Source organism: Leucopleurus acutus (assembly GCF_964270905.1).
Source record: "Leucopleurus acutus genome assembly, chromosome: 2".
Classification (NCBI taxonomy): Eukaryota; Metazoa; Chordata; class Mammalia; order Artiodactyla; family Delphinidae; genus Leucopleurus; species Leucopleurus acutus.
Genome location: NC_139143.1, coordinates 116,980,148 through 117,005,191, shown reverse-complemented (window position 1 = coordinate 117,005,191; position 25,044 = coordinate 116,980,148). Strand labels below are relative to the sequence as shown.

At 35.7% G+C, this 25,044-nt stretch overlaps 1 protein-coding gene across 1 annotated transcript in view; it reads left to right on the top strand.

Moving 5' to 3' along the window:
* The window catches only part of HS2ST1 (heparan sulfate 2-O-sulfotransferase 1), a 186,260-nt gene that overhangs the window by 124,554 nt on the left and 36,662 nt on the right, over nucleotides 1-25,044 (top strand). Inside the window, exon 2 of the mRNA XM_082834721.1 lies at nucleotides 18,753-18,991. Within this exon, the coding sequence (XP_082690847.1) occupies nucleotides 18,753-18,991 (239 nt within the window). The remainder of the gene's footprint in view (nucleotides 1-18,752; nucleotides 18,992-25,044) is intronic.

Sequence of the window (25,044 nt, the reverse complement as noted above, 5' to 3'; positions counted from 1 at the left end):
CGAGTTTTCTATATCTTTACTTATTTTCTGGCTATGTATTCAATTAGTTATTGAGAGAATAATGATGAAGTCACTGATTTTACTTGTGGATTTGTCTATTTTCTTTTGAGTTTTTTGTGTGGTTTGAAACTCTCTTAGATGCACAGTTAGTTAGGATTGTTATTCCATTGACTTCTTTATTATTATGAAATAACCTTTTTTATCCCTAGAAATATTTTTTGCTCTGAAATCCATTTTGTTATTAACATGGTCACTCTAGCTTTCTTTTGAATTTTGTTAACATGATACATTTTTTCCATCCTTTTAGCTCATTTATTCCTGTCATCTTAAAGTGAGTTTCTTGTAGGCAGGATATAGTTGAATCTTACTTTTTTTGTCCAGTCTGACAATCTCTGTCTTTTCATTGGGGTGTGTGCACATTTACTCTTAATGTGCAAATATCAATTTTTTTAATTATAAATAAGGATTTAAGAATTAGAATAATTGTTATATCTCATTAGGTAACCTTGTTCCTAAATTTTAATTTTCCTTAAAAGCGCTTTGTTTTATTTAGACTTATTATTTCCAGTTTATCTTAAGCCACCAAAAAAAAAAAAAAAAAAAAGCCAAAATGAAGAAACAAACTGGAACTCAATAAGAAATACAGTGGCCTCCAAAAATGAGAAATTATGATATGGAGAATTCTTCCATAATATCTTAGTTATGTATGAAATGAAGAATGATACCTATAGGGTCATAAACCAGAGTTAACAAAAATGTATTTGCTAGGTTCCAGTGTTGTTCTAGTATGCCTTGTAATGTCTCCAGTTGGTACAGTTTTCAGGTCACTCAGACTCATATCACCTTGGGAGCTTTTGAAAAATACTAATTCATAGTACTTTCCCAGACCTTCAGAATCTATTATGCTCTAGAATCTTTTTTTTTTCTTTTTGATGTATTTATTTTTGGCTGCGTTGGGTCTTCATTGCTGCGTGCGGGCTTTCTCTAGTTGGGACGAGCAGGGGCTACTCTTTGTTGTGGTGCACGGGCTTCTCACTGCAGTGGCTTCTCTTGCTGCAGAGCACAGGCTCTAGCTGCGTAGACTTCAATAGTTGTGACACACGGTCTCAGTAGTTGTGGCTAGCGGACTCTAGAGCGCAGGCTCAGTAGTTGTGGTGCACGGGCTTAGTTGCTCCGCGGCATGTGGGATCTTCCCGGACCAGGGCTTGAACCCGTGTCCCCTGCATTGGCAAGCAGATTCTTAACCACTGCACCAGGGAAGTCCCTAGAATCTATTTTAAGATAACATAACTCTCCTTATGACTTTTGGATTCATCTCAACTTGGAAATCATGGTTCTGCCTGTTATTTGACTCCTTTAATCTTCAGCTTCTCTGCTCCTTATCTTCTCTCACACAGTCTTGGCACCATTAGAGGAAAAAAACTCTGAGGGTAAGCTTTGACCATGCCATGTGTGACACTGATTCCTAGGTTAGTAGGGCTCAAATCATATCACACATTCATTTCTTTTTTAAAATAGGTCTTTCTTGGATTGCTCAGTGAGGAACTCTATCTTCTGTATGCATTAATTTAGTAATACCATATTGTTTTCATTAAGCAAATTAATTTCATACCTACTCTTTGCTGGGTAATGGTCATCACCATTCTTTTTGAGAAAGAAGGTAGCTTTTTAAAAACTTTTGCTACCCCCTTTCCCCATTTAAAAAAAGTCACATTAAATCTTCTTTGATTTTTCAGTTTTCTACAATTTCACTGATCCCAGTGTGGAATTAGAATGTACTTATTTATGTTACCTGTTTGAAATAGATTAACAAGGTTATAGAATAAACAGTTTTCAGTACTTGTGTGTGTTGCCTCATCTCCATTAATTTCATCAGCTCATACCTTTACATAATAATTTTATTATTGGCATAGGAAAATAAGCCCCTCCCCCACATTAGTGAATTGGAAAACTAATATGGGATAGGTGCAGATTGTTTTACAATAACTTATTTTAAAGTACATATTAAAATGACCATTAACAGTATTGTGTGGTAAATGTTTAGTTGTTGGCAAGGTAAAGAATGTTCTACTTAATTGAGAATTTTATCTATACGATACTTGGATTATCAGTGTTTCATATAATTAAAATACAGTAAAACACACTTAAGATCCAAGTGATCAAATGTTAGTCTTCATCGATTGATATTACTGTCTAGAACTGTCCTGTATCTCAGATCATTACTGAGAATACCAATCATCATTACACTGTGGGCACGTGGAATACAGCAGAAACTAACACAACATTGTAAAGCAATTATACTCCAATAAAGATGTTTAAATAAACAAGTAAATAAATAAATGAGTGTATAAATGGAAAAAAAAGAATTGTAGTTAACAGGATGCTGGATAATGACTGTTTTTTGTTACTTAAGACATAATGCAAAAAAAGAAGAATTTTGGAAATTGGCATTTAAAGATGAACTTCTCTAGAATCTTAAAACCTGTAACTAATTTTTAAAGACCCATGAAAAGCATGAATCCAACTAAAAAGCTATAATGTAACACAGTTTCTCAGAGGATATAAAACTCCAAAATACAAAAATTACTGTTAAATTTTTTTCAGTCTTGACAATGGGTAATGTGTATTCTACCTGAACTTAATATTTTTGCAAGTTAATACTGGAAATTGTAGTCTGATCAGAATTTCTTCATGCACAGTAGAATGGCTGCAAAATGAATACCTATGGTTCTTGAATTAGTGATTGTATCCAAAAGTAATGGTATCAGACTTAAAGGGTAGGAAGCAGTGAAGGTCAGTCAGAATTAATAAATGCTGCATATCAAAGAGTTTCATAACAGTTTATTCTCAAGAACAATTTAAACATTTCTTTTGTGCATCTATAGTGATGGTTATAGCATCCTTGAAGGAGGAACTGCCACCCTTAGGAGACCTAATGGTTGGTGGAGAGCCATGAAGGCAATGGCACACCCACCTAGCCCAGCAGAATCAGTGCCATGAGTTGAAGGGTAATGTATGTCTTGAGTAGAACCCTCTCACAACTAGTTTATATCAAGAAATTGAGTAGCATTGTTTTCTACCTATCTAAACTATATTTAAAATTACTGTAAATTCCAAATTAATAGGGATACTAATTAATTAGTTACCTAGAAAAGAGAATATTCTCTGCCTATCTTGTTAATAAACCAATAGAAATATTCTCTAGAATACTCATTCTCAAAGTGTTCCTGGACTATCATGTCAGCATCACCTGGGAACTTGATAGAAAATTATTGGACCCTGAATTAACAACTGGAGAAGGTGGTAAGTCAGGAATCTGTATTTCAACAAACTCTGCAAGTCATTCTGATGCATGCTCAAATTGAAAACCACTGCTCTAGAATATGGCATATGTCAAGCTCCAGTGAAGTAATGGCAAGTTTTCAGCATCACTAATTCTCATTTTCAAACAGCTGCTGCATAGGTTTTAGTTAATGATCTTCAAACGCAGCTGGAGTTGATTCATAGTTACTCCATATTCTTTTTGCTTACTAGTCAATGGAGCACTAGGTGCAGTTGTTGAAGTGTGAAAATAATTCAGCTTTGCAGACAATATTGGCATTTCTTTTTTGATTTTGAAAATGCTTTAATCTTTTTGGTATGGTATTTATTTCAACAATCAAAGCACATCTATTTTAATGGCAGTTTGAACCTCTGCTAAAAGTTGAGGAAGTCTCTGAATCTTCCTGCCAGTTTAATATCAAAATTAATGCTTAGCTGGATTACAAAGCTTATGTATAATGAGTCCTTTTTTTTTTTAGTCCTGTATTTTTCCTCTGGTGTTTACATTTTAAGAAAAATTTTTAAATCTCTTCTGTGAATAACCTTCTACCTTCTTCACATCTTCTACATTAACACATCTTCATTTTTACTTTAAAAAAGAATTCTAGCACAGATTTATTTTAGTTAAATGTATTCTATAGTAGTAAGGCTCAAATATGTGCTTTGTAAATTACAAAACTCATCAAGCTCTCAAGAAGCATTCCAAAGGAGGAAAGCGGGAGAGGGATAAATTGGGAAACTGGGATTAACATATACACACTACTATATATAAAATAGATAACTAGTAAAACCTACCGTATAGTACAGGGAATTCTACTCAATACTCTTTAATGATCTATATGGGAAAAGAATCTAAAAAAGAGTAGATACATGTATATGTATAAATGATTCACTTTGCTGTATACCTGAAACTGACACAACATTGTAAATCAACTATACTCCAATAAAAATTAACTTAAAAAAAAAGCATTCCAAAGGCATATCAGTAAGATGTGAAGGAAGGATATATGTCTTACAACTGCTTTACATGTTGAAGTATACTAAATATGGGTATTTAAAAATGGACAATGTGGCCAAAAAAAAACACCTAAAGTGTTCATGAGTAGGTAAGTTCATGATCTTGCAGTGTATTGCAGAATTGTTTTTGGTTCTATTGCACATGTATTATAGGTAAAAGAGATCTTTAGATCAAAGGATGGTGGTCTCAAAATCCTGTTTCGATGTTCTTGATTTTTAACTCTGTAGTTTGCCTTCATGATTTCATTCACTCCTTTGACATCAGCTGCTGCCTTTGTGTTATGATTCCTAAATTTCTATCTTTAGTTCAGGACTTTTTCCTGAGATGTATGTCTTCAGCAACTTATATATTACTACCTGGATGTTCCACAGGCATCTTAAAACTCACTATGTCCAAAAACTGATAATCCAAGTTTCTCTCACAACAAACCTGTGGATGTATATGGAATCAGAGTTACATAATCTCTTTTTCACTTGGTCTTGATCCCATATGTTCGCCCAGTACCTCATTCTCCATTAATGCCATTCTGATATTTGTATCATTGTATCATTATATACTTTACCACCTTGCGCTAACAGTTACCAAAAAGCAAAAGAAAACAAAAACACTATTTTCATATGAGAATGTCCTTTATAAAGCAGGCAAATCAGTTAGCTTTATTAAGTCTTGACTATTTAGTGATGTCTTTTTAATATTCTGTGAAAAAATGGAAAGTACATCAAGTGCTTCTGCAAACCAAAGTACAACGGTTGTTTTGAGGAAAAGCACTTGTGTTGTTTGAGTTGCAAGCCCAACAAGCCACTTTTCCACATAGAACACTGTTTTAACTTGAGAGAATGGCCAACAGATAAACTGTTCCATTTATTCAGTCTTGGGTAGTTTGCATACATTTTCTCAGAAATAAACAAAGTGAATATGTCACATAGAGGAAAACAACTGATAATATGTGTTGCCAATTAGAGAATCTGAGAAAACTTGTATTTGTTACCAATATTGAAAAGACTATTTTGATGAGATTGGTGATGATATAATGAACGTGGTTTTTTTTGGAATTGTATAATTAAACATGTTAACATTTGGAGGATCTGCTAAACTCCATAAACTAGTATTTTTCAAATGACGGTACAAGGTAGATCAATATAACAATGTATAAAAAGTTTACTAATATCGTTTTATATTATATATCATATTACAACTAGCCTTTAAGAAATAACACTTGTTGAGTTTTAGTGTGGTGTCAAAAACTTATCTGAAAAGATTATTAAACTATTCCTTTCTCCAACTGTGCATCTGTATAAAATCTGTGTAAGTCTGATTTCTTCATAGACTCCAACCCAAATAATATATGGTAACATTTTGAATGGAAAACAGTTATGAGAATCCAGTTATCTTCCATTAAGCAAGACATTTAGAAATATATGCAAAAATGTTAAAAAGTCATTCTTTTTACTAAATTTTCTTTGTGAAAATAGTATTTTCACAAAACTGTCATTTATGCTAACATGTTTTATTATATTATTATTTTTGAATCAATTAAATATTTTTTAAGTGTTACAGTTTTCATTTCTAATATGACATTGGTAGATATAACCCACATGAATGAAAACTCTTTGGAGTCCCTAATTTTTAAGTGTATAAAGAGAGAGGTTCTGAGACTAATAAGTTTGAGAACTGCTGACTTACAAGATACAGTTCATATCCCAGTATGATGATTAAGACGCTGTGTCTCGGCCTCTACCCACTTGTCTGCCTCATGTTTTATTTTGCTCTTACCCATTCTCTCATATTCTGAGTTTATCAAGAACCACTTTTAGAGTCTAAATGCACCATGCAAGCACAGGGAGATAGCTCGGTGCTTTGTGACCACCTAGAGGGGTGGGATAGGGAGAGTGGGAGGGAGGGAGACTCAAGAAGGAAGAGATATGGAGATATATGTATATCTGATTCACTTTGTTATAAAGCAGAAACTAACACGTTATTGTGAAGCAATTATACTCCAATAAAGATGTTAAAAAATAATAAATAAATAAATAAATGCACCATGCAGTATTATGCCTCTAAGGGTTTTGCTCAAGCTTTCCCCTCTGCCTAGAATAACTTTCTTTTTCTACTCAGAAGATACTTTCTTTCTCAATCATCTCTATGAGTCCTTTCCTAACTATCCCATTACGGGACCTCCACTGCATCTTATAAAATTTTATTATAATGCCATGCCACCAGACTCTCCAAGATTAGGCTTATCTCCAGGACATGGTGCAATAACTATAACTTAATAGATTCTCAGTAAGTGTTTATGGAATTAGTTAATGAATCTAGTGTGAAGAACTTCACTATAAATTATCACAACGTTCTCATTACTTAAAGCTACATAGTACAGTATGAATCTGCTCATTTGAATTTTTGCTGTAATCATAAGAGATATATTCTTTGTCTTTCTCAAGGTAAACAAGATATACCTGTGTGTCACTGAATAAAGCAGGATTATGGGAAGAGTATGTAAGCATTCCACTCCCTGTTCTTGCTTAATTGTCACTGGCCTGCTTCTGTCTTTATTTCTGCTCTTTCCTACATTGTTAGAGGCTAGGTGGAGAGAATCTTTCAAAACAATCTATACACTAGCAGAGAAATTGATATCATAGCTTTACAGAATTTACCTAGTGGTAACTGACCCCAGAAGTCCTGTGGCTTCAGCTCACATCAGTGCAGAAATCCTTTCTACATCATCTTTTGGTGGGTCCTCATGCAGCCTCTAGATGAGTATCTATATAGAGACTGATAGCTTACCTCCCCCTAAACTGCATATATCTTTTCTTCGCACTACTAATTATTTAAAAGCCCGTTCTCTCTTGAGCCATAGTCTATCTTGTCTTCTGGAGTAATTCTGTAGAAAGGGTGCCTTCTTTTCACAATAACTTTTCAAATATTTCAAGATAACTTTTAGTACTTTTATGGAATCTCTCCTCTAGCTAAGTGCACTGGGTTTTTTAAAGCAGTTCTTTGTGTGGCATGGTCCATCCAGCCCCTTCCCATTCTGAATGTATTCTATTCTGTGTGTATGCCAGAAATGATACATAATATTCCCTGTGTGACAAATATAGATTTCCTAGGAACTGTGCCTTCCAGTGGTTTAAAACAGTAATTACTATGTTTTGGTTAGGAATATACATTTTGGTATCAGATTGACGGTTTGGATTCTGACTTTGTTCCTAAAAACTCTGTAACTAATCTGAGTCTACATTTCCATATTATTACCTTAAGGTAATAGGTATAGGATTACTCTAGGAATTAAATGAAATAATATATGTTTAAACACACAGCAGCATTGCTTCTGGCCCATAATAAAGGCTCAATAAGTGGAACAGTTATTACTATGGTAATTATATGCTTATCAGTATAGCTACAATTGTCATAGATTTTTTTAGCTGTTTCACACTACTGTTGTTAAATAATTTTATAATCAAATTATACTAGTGTATTTGTTATTTATCAGCTTAGTCACTCTGCAGGCTTTCATGGCTTCCCCAATGACCCATCTCCATATTTTGAAACCCAGCCCCATCTTTTCAAGGCTCAGTTTATCCAGTGTATCTTTCTCCATAAGTTTTTTACCCCAATTCTTGGTTTCAAAAGTGTTTTGTTCTCTGTTATGGCATTTATTACAATGGCATTTGTTTGATTTTGTATAAGATGGAAATTTAAAATATGAATAGATTACTTGAGAAGTATGTATTGATAAAAAAGGTGTGAGGGATGTTTTGAGATGTCTTATCTTGGTAAAGCCTGAGACAAGGGAAAAGTATATTGGTTGGAATCCCCGTTTTCTATCAGAGTATTCATTTCAAGTGATTGAGATATGTAAAGAATGAAGTCTTAAAGTCAGCTCACCTATGATTTTTAACTATAATATTCTGTATTTTAAAAACAGGTACTTGCAAAAAATAAAAAATGTACTTCTATAATATCATCATGCCGTATTTAACTGTGCAGCTCTACTCCTTCCTCATATAGAAGTGGACTAAATCTCAGATGACAAGTATAATGTGGAGCACAGGCTCTGGAGTCAGATTGACCTTGGACAGTATCCTCACCTTAGTATTCAGCTGGTGATCATTTAACTTCTTTGAGACTCAGTTTCCTCATTTAGATGAGAATAATAATAGTGCCTCTTAGGGTTGTTTTAAAAATTAAGACCAGGGCTTCCCTGGTGGCGCAGTGGTTGAGAGTCCGCCTGCCGATGCAGGGAACACGGGTTCGTGCCCCGGTCCGGGAAGATCCCACATGCCGCAGAGCGGCTGGGCCCGTGAGCCATGGCCGCTGAGCCTGTGCGTCCGGAGCCTGTGCTCCGCAATGGGAGAGGCCACAGCGGTGAGAGGCCCGCGTACCACAAAAAAAAAAAAAAAAAATCAAGACTTGAGATAATGCATATAAAACGCTGAACACAGAGCATGCATATAATAGATGATACATCTAAAATACACAGAACTCAGTGTTAGCTATTAGCAATATTATTATTTCATATAGCTGATGAATACATTTCTCAGATTGGTAATAAAGGAAGGCTGTTATAAGAATTTCACGTTTTAAAATTTGTGCAATAACTGTACAAAACTGTAATCAAGTTTGAAAAGTATATTAAGTAAAATATAATGCATATTCCTTTAACTTAGTAACCTTAGAAATAAAAAGAAAAGGATTATATTGGTGGTTATTGGATCAATGGGATATTTAACAGCTACTTTAATATTCTTACCTAATAGATCCTCTTAAGAGCATTAACCAATATATTTTTAGTAATAATTCATTAGTGAGATGAAATTTGGAAAGAAAATTTTATTTCTATTTTGTAATACATTTTCATTAATGTTAATAATCAGTGTATAATTTATGCCCAAACATAATGTATATGTAAAACATGTATCTACAAGGGTCTAGAAAAGTCCTTGCACATGGGGTCACAGGTCTTTTACCTCCTTATATAAGGTTATTCCTAAGTATTTTATTCATTTCAATGTACTTGTAAGTGGGATTGTTTCTTTAAATTTTTCTTTCTGATAGTTCATTGTTGTATAGAAATGTAACAGATTTCTGTATATTAATTTTGTATTCTGCAACTTTACTGAATTCATTAATGAGCTCAAGTAGTTTTTTGGTAGCATCTTTAGGATTTTCTATGTATAGTATCATGTCATCTGCAATGAGTGACAGTGTTATTTTTTCCTTTCCAATTTAGATTCATTTTATTTCTTTTTCTTGTCTGGTTGCTGTGGCTAGGACTTTCAACACAATGTTGAATAAAAGTGCAGAGAGTGGGCATCCTTGCCTTGTTCCTGTTAGAGGAAATGCTTTCAGCTTTTCACTGTTGCTTATGATGTTAGTTTTGGGCTTATCATATATGGCCTTTATTATGTTGAGGTATGTTCCATCTATATCTACTTTCTGGAGAGTTTTTTAAATCATAAATGAATGTTGAATTTTGTCAAAAGCTTTTTCTGCATCTATTGAGATCATCAGACGGTTTTTGTTCTTCAATTTGTTAATGTTGTGTATCACATTAATTGATTTGTGGCTATTGAACCATCCTTGCATCCCTGATATAAATTCCATTTGATCATGATGTATGATCCTTTTAATGTATTTTTGTATTCAGCTTGCCAATATTTTGTTGAGGATTTTTGCATCTATGTTCATCAGTGATATTGGCCTATAATTTTCTTTTTTTGTGGTATATTTGTCTGGTTTTGGTATCAGGGTGATGTTGGCCTCATAGAATGAGTTTGGAAGCATTCCTTCCTCTGCAGTTTCTTGGGATAGTTTAAGACGGATAAATGAGGTGTGTCCAGTGGCTAGAGCGGGCTCGCTGGTGGATGGGGCTGAGTCTCAGGGGATTCTGGGGCTATTATCTGCCTACTGGTGGGCAGAGCTGGGTTCCTGTGTCTCTGGCTGCAGGGCTCTGGGAGTTCTGGGTCTAGTGCCTGCACACTGGTGTGTGCAGCTGGGTCCTGGGACCTCTGGTGGGTAGAGCCATGTCCAGGGGCTGCTGTGGGCTCAGGGGTGTTAAGGTACCCTGTCTGCTGGTGGGTGGGGCTGTGTCCCCGCCTAGTTAGTTGCTTGGCCTGAGGAGTCCCAGTACTGGTGGGTGGGGGTGGGGGGAGCTGGGTCCTGACATTAATAAGCTAGAGGGAGGATTCCAGAATGGCTCTTATTAACACCAATGTCCACATGGTAGAACAATCTCCCCAAAATGGCTGCCACCAGTGTCTTTGCCCCAGGGTGATCTCCAGTTGCCTCTTGTCTCTCTGGGAGACTCTCCAAGATCAGCAGGTGGGTCTGACCCAGGTTCCTTTCAATTTACTGCTTCTGCCCTGGGGCCCGGGGCAGGTGAGATTTTGTATGTGTCCTTTCAGAGTGGAGTCTCTATTTCCCACAGTCCTCTGGGTCTCCGGAAAGTAAGCACCACTGGTCTTAAAAACCAGATGCTCTGGGGGCTCATCTTCCTGGTACAGGAACCCTAGGCTGCAAAGCCCATTGTGGGGCTCAGACCCCTCATTCCTTGGGGATAACCTCTGCAGTTGTAATAATTCTCCCATTTGTGGGTCACCCAACCCAAGGGTATGGGCCTTGACTATACCACGACTCCACCTCTCCTGTCCATCTCATTTTGGTTCCTTCTTTATACCTGTAGTTGTAGAAGATCTTTTCTGGTAGGTTCTGGTCTTTTTCATCAATAGTTGTTCTGTAAATAGTTGTAATTTTGATGGGCTCATGAGGGGAGGTAAGCTCAGGGTCTTTGTACTCTGCCATCTTGGGAATTCCTCTTGCTTTATTTTCATTTTCATTCACTTCAATGTATTTTTAAATTTCCCTTGATACTTCTTTTGTTTTCTGTTTTCTTTTTTCTGCATTCCTGTGAATTACTTTTATATTTATTAAAAATTACCTTTTGATTTATCCATAGTGTTTTTGAGTTTAATGTCTTTGTATAGCTTTTTTCATGGTTGCTTTATGTATTACATCATATAAATATCACTTGTCACAGTTTACTGGTGTCATCAGTTTACCAATTCAAGCAAAGTACAGAAACTTTACTTTCATTTACATCCCATTACTATCTGCCACTTATGGTATAATTGTATTAAATATTCACTCTGCATACATTTAAAATCATATCACATCATGTTATAATTTTTACTTTGTCTGTCAAACATATTTTTGAAAACTTGAAGGGAAGGAAAGTTTATTGTATTTACCCATGTGTTTATTCTTTTTTTTTTTCTGGTGTTTTAAGATTTCTTCTTTTGTCTTTTTTTTTTTTTTCTGTCTAGAGAACTTCCTTTAATCAATCTTAGGGTAGATCTAGTGGCAGTAAATTACTATAGCTTTTTTTGGTATAAGAATATCTTATTTTCCCCTTCATTCTTGAAGGTGATTTTCTTTGGGTATAGGATTCTTTTATTTCACCACTTGAAAAACGTTGTGCCACTTCGTTCTGGCTCCATGACTTCTGATGAGAAATCTGCTGTTATTCCAGTTTTTTCTATAGTAGGCTTCATTTTCTCTGGCTGATTTCAAGATTTTTTCTTTATTTTTAGTTTTCAGAAGCTTAATTATGATGTATCTTGCCATGGATGTCTTTGGTTTATCTCACTTGGAGTTTGTTCAGAATCTTAAATCTTTATGTCTCTTGTCAAATGTCAAGTTTTGCAGCCATGATTTCTTTGAGAACTCTTTCAGCCCTGCTTTCCTTCCCCTTTCCTTCCAGGACTCTGACACCAATGTTAGATCCTTTGTTATATCCCACAGTTCCCCAAGGCTCTGTTGCTTTTTTTCTTCCAAGTATATTCTCTCTTTGTTATTCTGATTGGCTAATTTCTTTTATTCCATGTTCCAGTTCACTAAATTTCTCTCCTTCCTTTCCATTCTACTATTGATCCTATTCACTGAGCTTTTCATCTTGATTATTTTGTTTTTGAGTTCTAACATTTCTATTTAGTTCTTCTTTATGTATTCTATTTCATTTAATGAGCTTATTTGCTGAGGCTTTCTCTTTTTTCATTTGGTTCAAGCTTATTTGTAATTGTTCATGAAAGCATTTTTATCATGACTGCTTTAAATCTTTGATAATTCTAACATCTCTGTATCCTTGATATTGTCGTTTCTTGATTATCTCTATTCATTGAGTTTGAGATCCTCTTGGATCTTGATATGTTGAGTACAATTTGATTGAAACCTGGATGTTTTTATATTATGTTGTGAGACTCTGGATCTTTTTTTTTCTTTTAAATTGAATGAAAGATTCTTTAAATTTTGTAGTGCTTTATGGTTTTCAAAAGTTTCACACACATGATTTCATATAATCCCATAAGAACTCTTTTTTCCCCCTTACCCCTATATTGCCCCTCCCCCTTTCCCTCTCTCCACTGGTAACCACTAGTTTGTTCTCTATATCTGTGGAGACTCTGAATTTTATTTAAACCTTCTGTTTTAGTTGACTTTTTCCAGTACTGCTCTGGCAAGGGAAGGGGCGCTGCTTTGTTACTGCCAAGTGGTGATAGAAGTCCTGGTTCCCTTGTTGGCCTCCATCAACACCTGGTGAGCTCATTGTTACCGCTAGGCAGGCATGAGAGTGGCCTCCTTATGCTGGGGGATGGTGAAAGTCCCGATTCTCCACTAGGTGTCCTCTGACACCACCAACTGGGGAGGGGTGGGGGGCCTCTCATCACTGCCATGTGGAGGCAGGCTTTCTGATTCCTTGCTTGGTCTTCCCTGACACTGCAGATGTGCCTTGTTACCTGCTGCCTGGGATGAAAGTCCTGGCTCCCTACTTGGTCTTACCTGGCACCACACCATCAGGGATATTGGGCATCTGATCACACCCTTGTGAGGGTGGAAGTCTAGGCTACCCACTGGGCCTGTGCAAATGGAAGTGGGACCACAGTCTTTTTCTGTGGAGTTTGACTAAAGTAGAGTGATTATTATCTGAAGTTTTCTGTCTTACTATGCTGTCTCTTGGTGCTTTGGCAAGAGAGAGCAGGCTTTTGTTGGGTTTCTTTTTGTCTATGCCTGTTCCTCGGTTGCTCGCTTCTACTGCTCCAAGTCTGGGATATATGAGGCTAAAGAAGACTTAGGGAACTCACCACTGTTGTCATTCCTTGGGTCCCAAGGGCCCTAAGTAGTCTGTTTTCTTCTCTCCAGCTTTTAAGTCTTATGTTTGTCTTATATATAATGTCCAGGGTTTTTAGTTGTACTTCATGGGAGGAATAGCAAAACATAGGTTTACACTATCTTCCTTGAAGTGGAAGGTGCTCTCGACTCCTTTTTGTAGGATGATCCACTTAAACATACTTATAAGTTTTAATGATAACACCCTTGCTGACTGCCTGGAAACCCCACAAGAAAGCATCCATATAGAAATTTATTTTGTCAGTCCCCATGGTGATTGACTTCAAGGAGACTGACTCAGGCTAAAAATATTCATAAGAAAGTGATGGGACTTCCCTGGTGGCGCAGTGGTTGAGAGTCCACCTGCCGATGCAGGGGACACGGGTTCGTGCCTGGGTCCGGGAGGATCCCACATGCTGCGGAGCGGCTGGGCCCGTGAGCCATGGCCACTGAGGAGCCTGTGCTCCGCAACAGGAGAGGCCACGCAGTGAGAGGCCTGTGTACCACAAAAAAAAAAAAAAAAAAGAAAAGTGATGTATATAATCAGACAACCAATTTTTTTAATTCATAATGATTACAAAGTGCTACTTCCATGAGGATCAGATAGTGTCTGGCTAGACAGTACATTCACAGTAAGTGGTGCTGCAAAAGGAATCACTTAACCTTATAATAGCTTTCTTTTGGTGCAACTTTGTTGCTTCCTACTTCTCATTATAAACACAGTTTATGGGGAATAAATTATACTTCAGAACAGTATTTGGGGATTTACACAACTCAGGATTTATCCCTAGAAAGTGCTAAGGATCCACTTTAATTCAGATATTTGATGGCTCCAAGCTCTTAGAGCCCAAATTATCTAGCTCTGCAAGAGGCACACTTGCCAGGGAGTCCTATCAGGTCAAGTTTTGTGCCAAGGCACCCTCCCCATAGACATTTTTTCAGTAGACGCTGCCAGTTTCATCGGTGATTTCTCTTTGCCTGCAATTCTTACTTGTGAGTAACCTCTTTTTTCAATATACATACTAATGCCTCTAGGCAGTTTACTATCAGGCCTTACTGTCCAAGAGCCATTTTTTTTTTAGAAGTAATTAAACTGGGGTCATGGAGCCCCCTGCTGATATTTGGGCTCTAAGAGGAAGCCCTGAAATGCACAAGTCAGCTGTACTGGAGACAGGGTCCATAGTTTTCATAATATTCTCAAAGGGGTCTGTGACCCAAAAAATCATTATGAGCCGCTAATGAATATTTTTGCTCTGTTCTATTATACGTATGTAGTGTAAATCTGTTACAAACCACCTTTATTATCTACTGAAATCTTAATATTGTTATTGTCAACTTCTATGTTTTCTTTATATAATTATAGATAATAAAAATTTGGTCTTTTTTCTTAATGTTCTTTGCCTTTTATTTATTATTTATTTACCTATATCTAACTATATATTTTTTACTTTAACATGCAGAAGTTTCAGTATTTGAAAGCAAGGCAATTTACTGGTCTTTCCGTTTGCGTTTTTTTTTTTTTTAATCCCTATAATCCTAAAATGTTACCCACTCTACAGATATACTACACATTCTGAACATTTGTAAAATGTTTATATTCTGCTGAGACCATTGCACAATTGAGCTTTGGTGGGGGCGGAAGATTATATTCATGGGTCCTTTAATTTGTACAGAATACAAAACATTTCTCTAAATTATTTAATACGTTGAACATTTATTTAAATGTTCGAAGAGAAAAGGTGTTTCCCCAAATAATGACCTTAATGTTAAAAAAAAAAACTAGTCAAAGAATATGTTGCAATTTTTAAAAAAATCTTTTCTCCAGTTATTTTTCTTTTTTCTGTAGTCTAATATTTACATCTTGTGACTTTAATCCTTTGTAAGACTTAGGTTGGTGTATTTAATGCAGTGCTTTATACTTAGCTTGATCATTATGTTCTTTCAATAAATAAGCCTTTAATGCCCTGTCAGTGCAGAAATAGGTAATTATTGCTATTATGAATGGCCTTTTAAAAGACTTGTGTTTGTTGGTAATCTGCCATGTGGAAAGGTCACTGAACTGAGATGTATGCCACCTTCAATAGGAGCCTAGAAGAACTAGAATTGCCATGAAGTTCAGTGTCCATCTTCAGTGTTTGGAATATTAGTGCCAGTTGTGCTTGGCCTGCCTGTAATGTCATGACTCAGATTGCACTCCATGTTATTTGCAGGCTGTACATTTTGTGGTAGTTCTGAAATAACTTGCATAGCAGATTCTCTATAATTCATTACTCAAACATGAAAAAAGCATTACTTCAAAATGCATCTTTAGTATTTTAAATATGCTGCCTACATTATCTAAGTGTACTCCAAATGTGCTGTAACTAATAAAGCTTCCCCACTGATTTAAGAGAGTCTCAGAAGTTATACTAACTAGGTGCAGAGCTTCTTTGATTAAAAAAAAAAAAAAAGGAACTATTGAGTACTTACTAAGTAAAGAAAATGGCCATATTGCAAACATCCTTACTGGTTTTAAGTATTGTCACAGGAGAAAAGAGATAGTAGTTCACCATCAACAGTAGTTACTGTTATTTTTCAACTAAGTGAGATTTGATTTTATAGTCTAATATTACTAGCAAAAAGTATCTTAATACTCCACACTATTTTTATCTTTTTATGTAGTTTTAGGCATAACACTACATTAGTAATTATCTTGTTTGCTTAAGCAAAGTAAAAACATTTGAAAAATAGAAAATGCATATAAATGTAATTATTTGAATGAGGAAAGTAGTTACCTGAATTTGCATCTTTTCATAATTTAAGAAATGTTTTAAAATTGTGTGAAATATACAGTTCATATGCTTTAATACACATAGTGAATGAAAAACAATGATTAATTTTAAAAACATGCTAGTTTCATGCTCCAGCTAGAGTTTTAGCACCTTAAAAAATAAAAAATCCATAGACTAAATAATAACTTCTTTTAAAAAAATAACAAAATCCGTTTCTTTTCCAAATGCTTGATTTCAGAAAAACTAGTGAAAGTAAATTTAGCATTGTTGGTTGTTGGTGTAGCCATTAAAAGTAAAGGTAATTTCACGTATGTCTGGCCTGCTGTAGGAAACCTCTCACACTTCTGTCAGCCCTTAAATGACAACAGTACTGTTTTATTTCCCTTAGTAGAAAAAGGAGGGTGTGTGGACATAATAATACCATAATAGTTTTGGACTGTGGTGATAATTTGAGGTCGTTTGGAAGATAAAATTCCTTTAAAATTATTGAATATAATATGCTTAGGCTCTCCATAAATACATGTTGAATTTAATGAGACAGCTTCCATATCCTATGGAAATGCTTGAGCATCATACATTACCTTGATTATAGATTTGCAAAGTACTGTCAATTTGAAAAATAGTATGCTTTCTAAACATGTGGTATATGTTTCTTAAAAGTCTGTCCAGATTTCTTTTTCTTTCTATTTATTCTTAGTGTTTTTCTATGCATTGTCTTTTTTTTCTTGGCCCTTAAATGTTGGTATTTCCTAAGATTCTGTTCTAAGATTACTGTCTCTTTCCATGCTATGTATTCTACACTATCTAGGTAGTTTCGTCCATTCCTATGGTTTTTCCAGATGTTTTTCTTCTGCATGAACCTTTATTCTCAGCCCTTGACCTATGAGCCCAATTGTCTTTATCTCCTGTGTGTCCCGGACAGTATGTTCAACATTAAGCTCATCTCTTTTTCTCCACATTCCCAACTAACTCTCCCCCATGAAAATGGATACACTTGTATGCATATATGTGCTTCTCTTCCTGCTTTGGAAAGCACACTGCTAGTAAGCAGCAGGCCTGAAACTTTAATTCAAGTCTTCTGAATGTGAATCCTCAGCTCAGAGCATACTGTATTAACATAGTGGCCATATCTTCTGAACCAAAATTTAATATGCATAGTCAGACAATATTTGAAGCCTGAACTTGTTATTGTAATTATACCACATTGCTTTTTCATGTCACTTTACTAAATTGTCGCCAGTATGGTAGGTAGATGCTAACACAAATATAATGTAAAATTGCAATTATGTATGAGACGTGCAGTATGAGGTATGTACACATACTTTGTGTGTGTGTGTGTGTGTGTGTGTGTGTGTGATTTGACCTAGTTAGGGAGATTAGATGATGCTTCCCTTGCAAGTGATGATTAAATTCAATGTGAAGTTTGAGGAGTTCACTAGGTATGGTCGAGGTTGAGGGAGAATGGATGAGAGTTCAAGGCAGGTAAGATAGCTTGCACAGAGATCTGGTGGTGGGAGGGTGCATGCTGTGTGTGAACAGTTGTCTTTGTGCAAAGTAACTTGCAATCTTGTTATATTTCCCCCCTCATTTCTTCCCCTTTTCTTTCTTTATTTGAAGCTGAAGATTTCGAAAGCAAAATGTTACTGCTTTTCAAACTGCTTGGTGGACAGTGATTTGAATTAAAGGAACCATGGAATTTAAGGAATAAACATAACCAGGACTTATCTGTAATGCAACACCAAAAAGAAAAAGTTTTATTATGGTGTCATTTCTACTGTTGTTACTTAAAAATCACACCAGCATTTATAATCACTGCCCTGCTACATTTTGATAAAGCAGGCGATAACTACATCCTAAGCAATAAATTTCAAAGTCATTGCCTAAATTATAAGTAATTTATTTTCTAAGTGTATTTTTTACTGTGAAGTTTAGTATTCTATTCAGTCTGTCTTTATGTGTTTGAAAATTAGTTCAGGCTGTAGAAATTCTATTGGAATGAAAAGTGTCTTTTGAACTACACTGAAGAGCTCTCTGGTCTGTGGAGTTCTAAACTTGATGACTGTTTATTCTTTCATTCTTCCTATGCATATGTATTATCCTTCAGAGGTAATTCTGAACTTTTGGCCCTCAAAACATTTTTTCAGCTGCTCTTAACCCAGTTCTTGAATAGGAAAACTATGTTCCAGAAATAGGAAATTATTTTCAGTGTTTACAACTTCCTTATAGTGTCTTTTTTTGTTTGTTTGTTTTTGCGGTACGCAGGCGTCTCACCGCTGTGGCCCCTCCCATTGCGGAGCACAGGCTCCGGACGCACAGGCTCAGCGGCCATGGCCCAAGGGCCCAGCCGCTCCGCGGCACGTGGGATCCGAGGCACGAATCCGCGTCCCCTGCATCGGCAGGCGGACTCTCAACCACTGTGCCACCAGGGAAGCCCCCTTATAGTGTCTTTTAATACTAAGTTCATAATCTGTTTTTCTTTGCAGAAAGGGCTATTGCAAGACATGAAGTTCGAGAGATTGAGCAGCGACATACGATGGATGGCCCTCGGCAAGATGCAGCTTTAGATGAGGAAGAAGACATGGTGATCATTTATAACAGAGTCCCCAAAACTGCAAGCACCTCTTTTACCAATATTGCCTATGACCTATGTGCAAAGAATAAATACCATGTTCTTCACATCAACACTACCAAAAATAATCCAGTAATGTCACTGCAAGATCAGGTAAATACCACGTAGGGGATGCATAATGTTTTCTGACACTTCCTAACTCAAATTTTGTATCTCAAAGAGATAAAGCATTTTAAGGGATATATATGATGAGCCCAGTGGATTGTAAGTTTCTTGGGGGAAAGGACCAACCGAACTTACCTATAATTATACATTCTTCACATTCTTGAATTTTTGAAGAGAATATTGATGCTCTTCAGTATGGTATCCTTTTAAAAATGTGAAATATTTTTAGCAGATGCCCTGCAATAAAAATCATTATATTGTCTCCACTTATGATTGAGAAATCTTTGTTTGATGAATACCTATATTCTATATGGTTCAGTTTTGTGACTAGACTCCTGCATTTCATCTTATCTTTACTATAATTTTTGTAAATATTAGCTATAAACTCCTGACAAACAGGGATTGCGGCTTATAATTTTAACATAATCTTGCCTTTCAGGTTGTTAAGAATCTTTAGATAACAGGTAGATAGATACTTTTATGAAATGGTTTTAAGAAAAGTGGAGCAAGTTATCATGAAATGAAATTGGCTCCCCTCTTTAGCAATAGTTTCTATACTTTCTATTTCTATAGTTTCTATAGTTTCTATAAAGTTCTCTCTACAAATACTGAAGGGAATGGGAATTAGGCCCCATGAGATGAAAAGATAATATTTGAAAATACTATGTAGGATCAAATACCTTATTGAGGTAACTTATTAGAAAGGTATTTGTGATAGTCATATAGTTAGAATGTATTTATCTGTTTGACTGAAGATAGCTGAACCTGTTTAATTGTCACAGAATTGACTGTTATCCCACTATTTAGCATACCTGTAATCCTCACACTGAAGCAAGAGAATAACATTGATACACAAGGTTAGGCTCACTTTCTTGCTAGAGGGCTATTTGTAAAAGCTAATTGTATATGGCATATCATCTGCCCATGTAATTCTTGGCTCTCTGAATTAACCCTAATTACTCTTTTTTATAAAACCAAAAACCTACATTCATCAGCCAAATCAAATAACTCTTCTGTAAATGAGAAGAAACATGAGCTTATTTAGCTAAGTGGGTCATAAAAACCATTCATTATGTAATATTGTATATCTCAAGGGCAAGTATCTTAAATCATCAGGTTTTATACAGTGTGTAGTAGATTTTAAGTGTATCTGCATGATTGCTTTTCAGAATATATCTTGGTTTAAAAGGAACATTTCTTAGCACTCACATAATAATTTTAGATTTCTTCAGTAGTATTGTTTAGAAAAATAAAGTCAGCTTGTTTGTTCAGATTTTTAGAATTTGTGTCCAAATTTTCTGTCCAGCATTACAAAGTTGTCTGGCAGCTATGCGATTTCTGAAAATGACGTTGACCTTTTTTTTTTTTCCTCATGAAATATAAATCTACAGAAACTCACCACATAAGACATTTATAGGCATCATGTAGTGGTACATTTCCCCGGTTGCATTTGGATGAGATAAAACTTCTGTGTTTCTTTCAGTAGCTTGTTGTGTGTGTATGTGTGTGTGTGTGTATGTGTGTGTGTGTGTGTGTGTGTAAATATATGCAGCAAAAGAGAAGCGTAAACACTGTCTTAAAGGCAACTGGATTACATAATGAACAACACTTAAAACATGTTTGGGCGGAGTAGAAGAATAGTCTTAATCACTAGCTGGCATACTTCAGAATGTCAGCTGGTAGTTCAACACCTGGTCTTAATTAGGAATAGCTTATATACCAAATGTTCTCTAATATACCATATCTAAATTACTTACTGGTGTCTTGTTCTGTGTAGAAGCAGTTCTTCAAACAAGTCATAGGTATCGCTTCCCTTCCCTTTGCATGACATATTAGATAGTGTTTTAATTGCACTTTCAATCTAGTAAGCTTCATTTAGATGTGAAGTTTTGAATTACTAGATGCCTTGAAAATAATTTTTAAAATGTCCCCTGAACCCCATCTTGTATAACACACTTGATTTTAATACCATATTTTTATTGTCCTTGTGAACTGTTCTCAACTGCCCTATTATTTATATAGGAATTAATAAATGACCTATTTTGCTCTTCTTTATTCTCTGAGAAATAGTTTCTAATCAGTATCTAACTCAAGTGAGACTTAAAAGATGAGATTTTTATTAAATCTGCTGTTGTCCCAATCTTCCATTTAAAGCCCAGTTTACTCATAAAAATATTTTGGGATGTAATAGGTGATTACACCCTTTATTCCCTCACCTTCTCCCTCACCTTCCAACCTCAGCAGTCCAGTCTGCTTAATATCTATCTGCCTTTAGCCCCAGCTCTTTCCTAGATGTATTTTGTACTGGGGACTGTGCTAAACTGTTTACATGCTTAATTATTTCTCACAAAAATTTTAGAGGCAAAGCCCAAATGTTTCTAGTCTGGTATAAAAGTATTCAATGTGTAACAGTTATGGGTATTCTTAGAAACAGTTCTCAACTCTGCTTGCAAGTTTTCATTTATTTATTGCGTATATAATGTGTACAGAGATTATTCTACATTCTTTGAGGAATTACCAAAGAAATAAAAAGCAAGGCTGTGTCTTTCAAGGAGCTTATTTATAATTTACTACGGAATGTAAAACATAATCGCAGGAACTATGAGGACTATTCAAAGACAACATCAGTTTATGGTGTTCTCACCAAAATGTTTAACCTGGACCTCATCTTGAGAAAACAGGCAAATCTATATTGTAGAACATTCTCTAGAACAACTGTCCTGAACTCATCTAAAGTGTCAATGTTATGACAACCAAATAAAAGGGGTGGGGGGAGATGGACTAGAGGAGACTAAAGAGACATGAAAACCAAATGTATTTTGTGACCCATGATTGGATCCTTGATCAAAAACGTCTGCTACTTCGATTCAGAAACAAATAAGTGTGCGTGTGCACAGAGAAAAAGGGGGAAAGAAGAAGATAAACGGAAGTGACAAAACGTTAACAGTTACCCTTGGTGAAGAGTGTACAGATGTTGACTACTATTCTTTCAACTTTTCCGTAGTTTAGGAATTTTTCAAAATTAAGAAGTTTGAGGAACAGTTAGAACAAGGAGATTAGAAGATAAACATTTGAGAATATAAGGCATGAGAAGACTAAGTGATAAGAATGAGGTGGACTCAGTCATGAAAGTTATATTTTTGAGATTTGGGCTTTACTCTGTTAATAGACAGGAATTGGCAGGAGACAGGTAATCAGCTCTTCTAATTGGAAAGTGAAGTTTACTCTGCTATCACAAAATATCTCTGTATTACAGAACATCTTGTCTTTAAAGTAACTATGCCAAATAGGTGAAGTGGCAGCATCTTTTATGATCTTTCTTAATTCTTTTCTGCTCTCACATATTTAGTTCTGATCATATTTAAGATCTTTCTAAGAAACTGGAAATATCCAGAATTTGCATTCTCTGTAGAACAGTGTAGTAATTTTTTTTTTTCTTTTTAACTTACTGTTAAACCAACTTCTGGTCATTTGCAGTAGCACATATGGTTTGATATTAGTTGCAGATACTGATTTTTCAGAACAACACTTTAGATGAATGCCTCTCAACCTATAATGTGTATACTGAACATCAGTTAAAATACAGATTCCTATTCAGAAGGACTAAGATAAAGCCTGATATTCTGAATTTCTAAAAAGCTTCCTGTTAATGCCAAAACTGATGCTTCTGGTCCTTGAACCAAAGTTTGAGTAGCAAAGATCTAGAATAGGATTCTCAGTGAAGTGATGGGAAGATGCATATTATAATCTTCACAGGATGGTGAGTTACTTATCTTTAGATTCGTATTCCTACCTCCACAAGAAAATCCAAATTCCTTATCTAGGCCAACAGGTCCTTCTTAATCAAGCCCTTGTCCATTGTCCCTCGCTTCAACCTCTCATTTACTAGCCACACTGGCCTTTTGGTTCTCTGAATTCACCAAGCCTTTCCTGCTTCAAGGCCACTATACTTATTTCCTCTTAGAACACACTTCTGGCTTCTCACAATTGGCTTCGTGTTATCCATTTAAGGTTTCAGCTTAATGACCTCTTCATAGCAAAACCTTACTTGACCATCCTATATATTAAATACCTCTTCCAACTTACTGTGTACCATCTTTCTTTCAGTATCTTTCCTATTACTTATTGATTTATTTGTTTACTGTCTTTTTCTCTATTATAATTTAAGCTCCTTAAGGGCAGGAACCTTGCCTTGTTCACCTTGTATCCCTGTGCTTAGAACCGTGCCTGAGACATAGTAGATACATAAATTTTTTTGAATGAATGAATGAATGAACAAATGAACCCATTTAGATTCTGAAGGCAGTTCTTAGCTAAGCATGATGCCGTGATGATAACTGCTGGCAGAGGTAGCCCCTCTGATTGATAGCAGTATGAGCATGACCTCTCCTTACCTCAGGTGATTTGGGACACATACGCCCCCTCCCACAAAAAAAAAAAAAGTGATTGAACAACACAGTTCTGAATTTTAGTGAAGATAGTATATTATGTTCTATTGCTGCTGAACCTTTCTTATATTTTATCCAACCATTCCTCAGTTTTTCTGTTTGCGTAGAAAACTTTCTGTCTAATGTAGTCTCATAAAACTACCCACAGCTGTACAATGAATGTTTACTTTAAGTGTATGCATGAGTAGGAGTTTGGTATGTATAATTACCCAAGTTAACAGCAGTGTTCACTCAATAGGTAGTAATTACAAAGTTGGAATTTGGCCAGGATGTTCGGGATGACATTCCTACTTTTAGATAGTGAAAACAAGTTCTTTTGTGATCACAGATAATCATAATGTTGAGATTAATCTCATTAAGAATATAAGTCTAGATATAGTGTTAGTGCGATGGTGCTCTCTCAGCTTTTCTTATAGCACTGGTTCAGGTCTGGTTCGACTAGCAAATAAATCACAACACCACTCCCTACGTTGTTGCTTGTGTTTTCCCTAAAGGCATCTTGTGATTACTTGCTAACCTGACTCTGCTTGAGTTATAAAATCTGACAAAAATCACAGTTTAGAATCTGCTCCAGGCTAGCCATAAAAACATCTCTTTTCCTGTACTATATCTAACTACTACTTCTGAAACATCTTCTTGATAGCCTTTTGCAATCAGAGTATGGAAATTCTCTTTGGATAAGGTCACTATGGTGACTTTATTTCTTTTCCCCAAGAGTTTTCCGTGTCTTCAGACTCAACCTCATTTGATACTACTAGCTTTGTTCCTTTTTGCCTCTCACTTTATCGTTCATTAGTGCCAAGTATCATAGTCAGTAAGAATCTATAAAATGAACTGAGTAAAAGCTTGCTCACCTGATCTGCATTTTCCCCTACTCCTCTCTATTCCAGAGCTTTATCTCAAGGTCTTGGGCAGAATGCGCCACTGTAGAGGAAAACCAGAAGAAACACTGAGAGACAAGTGGTACAGAAGAGGCGAGAAGGCAGAAAATGACAGGGCAGGAACTGCAGCTAGACTGGTGAAAGGGAACAAGTGAAGATGAAGAGAGAGGAGGGTAGGGAAAACTCTGGAGAACTAAGAGGATAAATATTAAACATGGCTAAAAGGAGAAGTGGCTAAATTAATACTTTGAAAGGAAAATGTTAAAAAAATACTGTTCTTCAAAGAGGATTAATTAGATCGTTATGTCCTTGCAGATCACTTTTGAAGAGGAGATTAGGATGGTGTAGAATTTCAGTTGTATGTAAGTGACACTTCTAAATGCTCAGACCATTCTCCAGATTAGTGTGAACCACCACTTTAACTTATTGACAACATTTGTTTGCTTAGCACTTTTTTCTTTCCTGTGAAGTAAATCTCAGCTCAGCATCTTTTTGATTTATTGCAAATTGTAAATCAGCCACAGCTTTATTAATGAGACTTTAGCAGATTGCCTGAGTTAAATGTTGATGAGATGAAAGAAAAAACATACATATACATATATATTAAGTACGTAGCCTTCAGTATTCTCTCAGCTGGAGATTAGAGAAAGATTCTGTGGGTTTTGGAGACAGCAATAATATAGTGTAGAGAATAACCCACTGAATTTATGTC